We start from the raw sequence: 9,723 nt of genomic DNA on the forward strand, positions 1-9,723 counted from the left end.
TGCACTGTTACAAATAACCAGTCAAGAGAGAATCAAGTCTTTCAAGTCTCTTCATCCCTCAGCATTTGTTACATTTTTACTAATTTACTTCCATATTTCCAGGCCATCACAGGATTTTAAATTCACTTTCTCTTTAAGCACCACTACCTTCTGGCCAAAGAAAAAATGTAAACACCTGAGTTCTCAGCTCCTTGCAGGAGCCTCTCAAGATCTTCTGATTTGTTTCACTTGCTGTTTTTGGCCACCAGTACACAACTCTTGCATCCTTAAGCATTGCTGAGGATGGCAAAGCATGGGAGCAACTACGATGCATTTGTCTGATTCTTGTGCTTCACAGATGGCTGAATCAGCAGAAACCCCTGACAAAGACCATAAGACACCAAAGCAGGAGAAAACCAAAGCAACTCGGGAGCTCTTCAGCACTTCATCCATCCCAACAGGCCATCCATCTCCAGAATGTCACTACAGGCACCAACCTTTGGGCACTCACCTTGTTCCATTTGTGGCCCACACTGGGGGCCGTCAGCTCAGCTCCTTCAACTTCATCTTCTACACATCAACTCCCTCCAACTCGTACTTGCCTTTCTACACTGCACAGAAACCAACCTGTGGTTATCGCTTCCACCCTGGCACCGACCACACCAGGAAGGTGATAGATGTCCCCAGTGCAAACGTTGTGAAATGGAGACCCATCCGGAGCAAAAAACCAGAGTCATGAGCAGTAAAACCCAAGCAATAAAGCCCAAACAATGAATCTAGCAACTGGTGTGACTTAGTTTCCTATCAGGGTCTGAGTTATGACCAGCAGTGAGCACGTGAGCTGAGGAATGGGTGGTGAGGCTGTGGCACAGCTCCCCAGGAAAATATGCAGCGTGGATTTTGCTCTGAACACCTGGTCTGACTTGTCCTGTCATTTATTGCTTAGGCAGAGGCTCTGGGTGTCAGGAACACAGGGCAGGGAGTGAGTGGCCACCCAGCCAGGCTACTCTGCACCAGCCTGGTCACAGCACACACTGCAAAACCTGGGGAGGTTTCATAGAATCCCAGACTGGTTTGGGTTGGGACCTTAAACTCATCTCATTCCACCCTCCGCCATGAGCAGGGACACCCCCCACCCGACCAGCCTGCTCTAAGCCCTGTCCAACCTGGCCTGGAACACTCCCAGGGATGGAGCAGCCACAGCTGCTCTGGGCAACCTGTGCCAGTGCCTCAGCACCTCCCAGGGAAGAATTTCCTCTGTATCCAACCTAAATTTCTCCTCTTTCAGTCTGAACCCATTCCCCCTTATTCTATCACTCCTTTTCCTGATGAGGAGTCCATCTCCAGCCTCCTTTGTACCCCCTTCAGCTACTGGAAAGCTGCTGTGAGGTCCTCACACAACCTTCTCCAGGCTGAACAGCCTTAACATTCTTAGCTTCTCATTTTCACCTGCTTCTTTGTCTGAGTCTAAATCCTGCTCCTCCTTTAAAAGGCCATTTTCTTTCACTTGGCTTTCCTAGACACAGACAAAGTGTTGCTCTTAGTGAACAGAAAAGCACATTTCATTTGTGCCACTCAGAAAGGAGACAGGGATTGGAGCTGAAATCCAAATGTCAGATTGCATTTTTTTCCAGAAAGCAGCAAAAAAAAAACCAGTTCAGCTTTTGCATTGCCCATTCTGGAGAAGTGCACTCATCATTACCAAGTGCTTCTGGAAACAGCTGATGAGCCTTGATCCACTTTTTCATACACAACCTTCCTGCTATTAATGAATATCCCAATCTTGGGACTCCTCTCTGTGCCCCAGGTTGGGCTACCCCAACTGTGTCCCCTTGGGTGATGGGTCAGAGCCCAGGGCACCACTGAAGGTTCACCTTGCAAAGCAGGGACTTGCTGCTGAGTGCAGAATTAGCACATCCAATTAGCATTCCTCCACCTAATTCCTTTTTCATAACTGTTTTGTGCTTGTGTAATGACACTTGTTTTAGCAGAGTTAGTCTTCATTTCTGTCGACGCAGGAGCAATACTGAGCTGGGAAACACGTCAAAGTTGGGCTCTTTTTGTTGGCAGATAACTCTTTGAAGTTGTTAGATCTCAAAAAGATGTGTTATGAGGTCAAATCTCGTTGCTATTTCATTCCCAATGGGGGATCTCCCCCTGCTATTGTCTGAGGATCTACTTCATCCCCCAGTCCTTCTCCAAATGTTGTGTGTCAGAGTGAAAACAACATTGGTTTGGGTCAGATTTGAGTGGATCATTTTTTCTTGGCAATCCATCATGAAGGAAAACTGAAGCTGCATTTAACTCCACTGGTGACAGCTGAGTTCTTGTAACACTACATCCAGGGCACACTCAGGGATGAGAAGTGTGGGAAAATTTGGGGAAAAAAACACCCAATTTGTGGGACTGGACATGGGGTCCCAGCAGCTGTGGGGAGAAGGACCTTCCCTGGGACATCACCACAGGTGCAGCAACTAAAGCACTTCAAACTTTACCTCTCAGAGCAATTATGTTTCTATATTTGTCTCAGCACACTAAATTTACCCTCATGATGCATCTCTTTGAGGAGCTCAAGTGGTACTTCCCTCTCCCTGAATTTCAGCCCCATTTGAGATCCTCTGGCAGAATAAGGTGAAGGGAAACCAAAAAGCCAATAACATCAGGGAAACCTGAGTGGTTTCCTCATTTTTCTTACTGATTTTGGTGTAAAACTGAGCTCTCATGTGACCTGCCCCCTCCTCCCCACGAAATGATAAATGAAGTGGATTAAGAGATTAGATCATCAAGGAGAAAATTCCACTCCCCTAATCTCCTGCTGGTCCTGTAATCTGCAAGACTTCCCCATTTTACCTTGTTTCTATTTTAACCCTGAACTCTTAATGCCTGGCAGGAACCCATCACCCCCCTGAGCCTCATTGGCTGGGGAGGGATTTGCTGGGTACTTAAATGTCACCTTCTTGTCCAAAGAGGGTTTTGTGCTATTGAGTTTTCCTGGGAAGACTTCTGCATCCATCACCACCACCACGGAATTCCTCCAGCCCATGCAACACCCAGTTTGGTGTTTCCTGACACTGTGACCACTGAAGCATCTGGACTTTAAAGGCAAGAAGCAGAATTTTGAGAGGTTTTTTTTTCTCTCAAAATTTTTTTTTCTTTTTTTTTTTTTTTTTTTGTTGGCTGCAAAGTGACTTGGTGTGGAGATGGGGAACATGGATGGGAAAACCGTGGAAGAGCTGAGCACTACCGAGTGCCACCAGTGGTATAAGAAGTTCATGACAGAGTGTCCTTCTGGTCAGCTCACCCTCTATGAGTTCAAACAGTTTTTTGGCTTGAAAAACCTGAGTCCGTCAGCGAACAAATACGTTGAGCAAATGTTTGAGACGTTTGACTTTAATAAGGTAAATATTGTCCTTCCCACTCTGCTGTGCTCTGCTCCCTGTGCTCCCTGTGTGCTGTGTTTGGGGGGTGTGATGTAGAAATTGTTCTGAGTCTGTACATTCTGATTAGCTGTGGCCTCATAAATGGAAAATCAGTCGCCTAAGGTGAAAAAAATATCAAGGAAAACTCAGCCTCTGCCTCTTCTGTGAGAAAACAGCCTTGTCCCTGAATGATATTTTGCTTTTAGTGCTGAAAACAGTGGGGTTGGATCTGGCAGGCTGTGATCCCTTTCAAATGAAATGACCTTTAATCCTCAAATATCAAATGTTGTGACAGTGAGGAAGGAGCAGGGTGGGAACAAGGGCTGCATTCATGCAGAGACAGTGAGTTCCTGAGCCACGAGCCACAGTTTGCAGAGCAGCTCAGGGGCTGCTTTGCATTGTTTGAGGTTGGAAATGGATTATGATTTCATTGATTTTATTCCATGTCATAAGGAGCTCAGGTCCTTTGTTCCCTGTGGAGAGGTTTTGCTTCTCGGACCCATGGAGCACCTGCACATCTCTGGGAGTGCTGCTCTCCCAGCTCAGGAGCTGTGCCAGAGAAACAGATGGATGCTGTGTCTCTGAAAGGAAACAACATCCTCCTTTACTTGCAAATGACTTGAAATTGCACCTCCTGTGAGATGAGGGATGTATTTCATGGCAACCCAAAGGGTTTAGTGGCTTTAATCCCATTGAAAAAAAAGTGCAAATCAGGCCCTAAATCCTTCAGGTGTTTGGTTTGTGCTTTGGCCTTTACCTTGCTCACTGCTCTGTGTTTGAATGGATGCCTGAAAATGGAATTGATGACAGGAAATCCTGCTGAGAATTGGGCTTAGTAGCTATTTATATCTAATCTGGCTCCTGCAGCGGTGGAATAAAGCAGATGATCTCCTCTTGAACCAGCCCCATGGAGCAGTGGCTTTGTTCATTGACAAAACCCTTGTCCTCTAACTAAGACTGTCTGTGGTTTGTAGTATGGAATCATGGAACCATTAGGGTTGGAAAAGATCTCTAAGACCATTGAGTCCAACCATTAACCCAGCTCTGCCATGCTCACCACTAAACCATGTCCCCAAGTGCCTTTTGAGCCCTTTGAGCCCTTCAAGGGAAGTACATGCCATGTACCACTGTACCATGTTCCTTCAAAGTGCCAGGGAAATGCTCTGTGGTGGGCACAAAGCATCTTAGCAAGCTTCTAGAAGCTGTGAAGGTCACAGGCAGTGCCTGGAGGCAGGTTGGTGGCCTCCTGTGAGCTCACCAGCAGCTTTGCAGTGGTACCACAACCCTGGCTAGGAGCCACCTGTGGGTCTACCTGAAGGTCTCTTAACGCTGCGACGTGAGCTGGTGGTGGGCAAACACCTGGGAGGAAAATCAGAGATAAAAATGTTTGTGCTTTTAACATGACCAAAAGTGAAGCAGAGACAGAAATGGCACAGGGACAGAGCAGCCCCAGCCCCAGGTGTCACCAAGAACTCCTGATATTATTCTTCTCCTGGTGGGTTGCAGGTGAGACCCCCTTGCTGGGGGAAAGAGCTGTAGGTGTGTGCAGGCAGGATAAGGTTGTGTAATCCATCTGCATAAACCTGTGCCTCTCTGACCTCTGAATTACCACTGCTTTGCATAACGAGATTCCCTGAGCACAGGCAGCTTGAGGTTTCCTCAGTCCCCAAGCCAGGTACACCCACCGTGTTCCTTCCTTCCCAACACATAACTTGAGGATCTTGGGAGATTTTTTTCCAACCTTAATGATTCTACAATCCTATGATTCTACAACATCTCTGCACAGATTAACACAGAGCCTTGGTTTTAATCACTGGGAGTGCAGAGGACCCACAACCTGCCCCTCAGCTGCTCCTCAACCCCCTGCTCTCAAACTGGTGGCCAGTTCCAGTGAGGACTTCCAAAAGTGACCAGGAAAAATATTTGCTGCCTGACTTTCTGCTTTTAGTCTCATCTTAGCTTCTAATCTTCTGCTTTTAGGATGGCTACATAGATTTTATGGAATATGTGGCAGCTCTGAGCCTGGTCCTGAAAGGGAAGGTGGATCAGAAGCTGAGGTGGTATTTCAAGCTCTATGATGTGGATGGGAACGGCTGCATTGACCGGGGAGAGTTGCTGAACATCATCAAAGTGAGTGGGCTCAGCTTTTCCATTTCTCTCAAAGATGGTCATTAGATGAAGGGAGACAGAAAGGTTGTAACAGGAATATTCCAAACCAACTCATTCCATGGTAAATTAATAGGCATTGTCCAAACATTCTGCTTTGTCTTCTTTCTCCCTGGCTGGACCTCACACTCCCCAAGCACCTGTATGCTCTGACACACTCCTTGTCTTCTCCTGGCAGGTTGTTTCACCCCATCCACTGAAACTGGGGCTGAGATAAGCACTTGCCTTTAATCTAAGGGTTCTCAGAGGTGAATGGCTCCTGGCTTATCCCAGCACGGCCACTAAATCTTTTAAAGCATTGATTGCCTTTTAAAGTGAGTTTAATCTCCAGTTTTTTAGACAGGACTTAGTCCATTCAAAACCTAACTGCCTGCAAAAAAAAAAAAAAATAAAAAAAATTCTGGCCTCTCATGGCTGGTTTTTTGGATACTTGTTCTGATGGATGCACAAACCTGCACAGCTCAGTAATTCCCTTGTGTCCTCTGTTCCTTCCAGGCTATTCGAGCCATCAACCGATGCAATGCAAAAATGTCAGCTGAGGAGTTCACAGACATGGTGTTTGACAAAATTGATAGCAATGGAGATGGTGAGACACTTCCCTTTGCAATACCAAATACTCCTCCCCCTTTCCCCCTTACCTGCAGTTCAGAGCCAGAACAATTCCAAGTGCTGGAGGTCCCAAACCCCTAGGACATGGGGAGAGCTGGTGGAAGGTGGTTCTTCCTGAAGGTTGAGCTTTTTGTGGGCTGCAGCTGACTCAAGGGGACAGTGCAAGCTGCCCCTTGTCATACAGACAGGGTGGGAATCTGTGATGGGATTTGGGGTACCATACACAGCCTTGAGACCCCAATTTTAGAGCCTGTACAACTGCTGGGGGGATGCTGCAAGGCTGGCGGAGAGAGGTGAGAGGCTGCAGGATGTAACAGTGCCCTGAATGTGTTCTCACAGGTGAACTCTCCCTGGAAGAGTTCATGGAGGGGGTGCAAAAGGATGAAATGCTGCTGGAAACCCTCACCCGTAGCCTGGACCTGACACACATCGTCCGGTTGATCCAGAACGACGGGAAGAACCCGCTCGAGTCGGAGCAGCAGGAAGCAGCTGCAGAATAGACTCCCAGGACATTCTCCCTCCATCTCTACTCTTCCCCCTCATCTTATCTACCAAATCGAGTTGTGCTTGTGGGAGCTGCTGAGCTGTCCCAGCAGTAGACTATCCCATTAGCACAGGGACCAGGACATGCTCCAGAGGCAATGCTCCTCTGGCAGATGATTTGGGGGAGTTGCAGCTCTGCCCGGTGCAGCCACACAATGAGAGGAAAAGCTGCTGCAAGGAGGGGTGAGGTGATGTGGCTCGTCATGCTGGAAGCATATAGCCCTCCCCTTGGATTGCCACGGGGCCCTGCACTGTGTGGGGGTCTCTGGATCTTGCTGCTGAGCAGAGAAGGGGGGACAGACTTGCCTCCCTGATGCCATGTGTTCGGAGAACGCGCCGAGAGAAACTCAAAACCGACACCGAGGCAGTGGCCAACACCAGTGTCTGCAGCCTGAGCTGCCTAGCACTCAGCCCCACTGAGAGGGGCCCTAGAAAAGCAAACCTAAACCTTCCCTTGCCATTTAAATTTCCAGATCACCATTTTTGGCCATTCATTCATTGATCTGTCACTATTCGGTTAGCAATGATTAGCAATAATTAAGACCAAAACCATTTCTAAGCTAGAAAAAGGGGAGGAATGAATGTAGTGGCTTTTCTTTGTTCAAAAGCATTAAAAACAATGAATGGTGCCTTTTTTTAACCATCTGAACTTTAAGGGCATGTTTCTCCTTGAAGTATCTGGAAGGAAATACTCCCAGATAAGCAGAATCCGAAGTACTGCAATGACAGTACAGAGAGGGAGAAGCTTTGCATGTCTGTAGGAATATTCCTGCATGTTTTACCACCTGGAAAACAAAGTTAAACTCTCCTACGAGTTACACTTGAGCATCAGGTGGTCTGAACTCCAATGGCAGCAAATTGTCTGTGTGCATTTCAGAGGGGTGAGCTGCTAGAGATGGGCAGGACACAGTGTCTGTGCCAGCAGCATCTGAGGATTGCTGAGCAGGCAGTGGGTACCATCACCTCCACAGGGGGATCAAGTACCTTCCCCCGTGGAATACTAACCCAGGCACCCCTTATCAGAGCACCCTGGGCACAGCAGGGGCTGCTGCCAGGACCCTGCACACGCACAAAAGAGGCTGCAGGAGCAGCAGCCTCACCCCACACCACCCACTGTCCCCACGCTGAGCTGGGGCTGAGCCTTGGCTGCTCCTGGAGAGGAGTTTCCTCACCTGATGGGAGCAAGTTTCAGGTGTGGTGAGGCAATACAGGACACCAGGAAGGATTTCTTGCCCAGCTGAAAGTCTTGTTATTTAGCACTGGGTGTTTGTAATTCATAACCAACTTTCTGACTATTTGTTTTTTCCTGTGCATCTTTTGCATTTCAGAGTGTTTTACCTGGAAGCTTTTGTACTTCCAGTCTTATAGTCAACTAATAAAGATGTTTTACAATATTATTTCAGGCTGTGTTTCTTCTCTTAAATCAATTCTTCCATTTCCAGCAGGACAAAGTGGTTCATGCAAGTGCAGAAACTTTTAGTTTGGCTTCATTAAAATAGTTCTTCTGCAAGAACTGCACAAGCACGGGGAGAGAGAGGTCTGTTTTCTTCTGAATCAGTGGAGAAAAAGGTTTCTCTTGGATTTTTGCACCCCATGAGCACTGCCAACTCTTCTGAACCTCATCTGCATCGAGGCAGTGTGGCTTGTTTTAGTAAACTCTCACCCCTGGGTAGTTCTACATCTGTTTTTTTCTACAGTTTTGCTTTATCCACTCACATTTCCAGGCACCTCCTGCTTCTCTCTGTGGCAACTTCTCCTGCCCTGCTTTCCACCCAGAAAGACCATGAGTGCAGGATGCTTGGTCACGGTCTCCCCATCAGCTGTCCCTACAGCAGGTTTGGGCTCTGAAGTTGTTGTCAGGCACAGAAACCACCAAGAAAAACCCTTAGATGGCCCAACTTGTCCAGTCACCCCAGTGCAAGACAGAGCAGCTGCAACCACCTTATTAGAGACAGGCTGAGCTGTTTACTCAGTGTGTAACACTCCTTCTTGCAGCAAAATAACTCCCCCACAAATGACCAGCACAAAACTTATTGGCTTTACATCAGCACCAGGAAGGAGCTGAGCTCAGCATGGGCTTTGAGCACACTCCCTCACAGTGACAGCGAGTCAGTCCCACCCCTGCTGCCTTCAGCCTCTCCTCTCTGCCCCAGAAGAAGCCCTGACAAGCCCAATTTCTATTCACAAACACAAATTTATCCTCAAAGGCTGTCTCAGAAGTGCCATCTGACCAAAGGCACCTTGCAAACCTCAGTGTCTCTCTCTCCAAAGGATGGTTTGGGTTTTTTTTCAGCCTCTGAGAAAGCAAAGAGAAATAATTAAAAGCTAATATTGTGACTCTTTTGGCCTTAACTCATGCATAATTAATTAATTTTTGAGGAGCTGTGGTTGTTAGATGCATATTGCTCACTCTTGTGACAGTGTCCCTGGTGCTGAGAGGCAGCACAGCCTTTCTGCCTCCCCTTGGCAGGGACCTGGCACAAGTCCCTGGTGCCAAGTTTGGTAAGAAGAGTTGTAGCTACACTAAAATTACAGAATCACAGAATGGGTTGGGTTGGGAGGGACCTTTAAAGGTCATCTAGCCCAACCCCTCTGCAATGAGGTGGGACATAGAATCACAGAATCATTAAGAATACGGAATCATTAAGACTAGAATTGACCTCCAAGGTCATCAAGTCCAACCTTTGAATGATCACCACTTTGTGAACTAGGTCAGAGCATTAAGTGCCACATCCAGTGGTTTTCTGAACACATCCAGGGATGGTGACTCCACCACCTCCCTGGGCAGCCCCTTCCAGTGCTTGAAAAACATCTCCAACTAAATCAGGTTGCTCAGAGCCACATCAGCCAGTGCCTTTCAGTAGCTCCAGGCCCTGATCTCAGTGGGGTTTAGGGGCCAAAACTCTGCCACAGCTGCATTGCACATCTGCCTCGAGGGGTGGAAAAATCACAGAGTGGTTTGGGTTGGAAGGAACCTTGAAGATCATATTGTTGTAGCTCCCTGCCC

At 47.5% G+C, this 9,723-nt stretch overlaps 1 protein-coding gene across 1 annotated transcript; it reads left to right on the top strand.

Annotated features, from left to right (window-relative positions):
- The first annotated feature begins 3,179 nt into the window (after window positions 1-3,179).
- Window positions 3,180-6,673, top strand: GUCA1A (guanylate cyclase activator 1A (retina)). The gene is made up of 4 exons (XM_009076171.1): window positions 3,180-3,377; window positions 5,379-5,528; window positions 6,060-6,150; window positions 6,513-6,673. Exons 1-4 carry the CDS (start codon window positions 3,180-3,182, stop codon window positions 6,671-6,673), a joined length of 600 nt encoding a protein of 199 aa, XP_009074419.1.
- Window positions 6,674-9,723: the final 3,050 nt, after the last annotated feature.

The sequence above is a fragment of the Acanthisitta chloris genome, unplaced genomic scaffold, assembly GCF_000695815.1.
Source record: "Acanthisitta chloris isolate BGI_N310 unplaced genomic scaffold, ASM69581v1 scaffold7716, whole genome shotgun sequence".
In the NCBI taxonomy this organism is placed as follows: Eukaryota; Metazoa; Chordata; class Aves; order Passeriformes; family Acanthisittidae; genus Acanthisitta; species Acanthisitta chloris.

Coding starts and splice junctions, on each gene's coding strand:
- GUCA1A (XM_009076171.1), top strand. CDS start 3,180: ATGGGGAACATGGATGGGAAAACCGTGGAAGAGCTGAGCACTACCGAG. Junction 3,378..5,378: donor AGACGTTTGACTTTAATAAG/GTAAATATTGTC, acceptor TTCTGCTTTTAG/GATGGCTACATAGATTTTAT. Junction 6,151..6,512: donor AATTGATAGCAATGGAGATG/GTGAGACACTTC, acceptor GTGTTCTCACAG/GTGAACTCTCCCTGGAAGAG.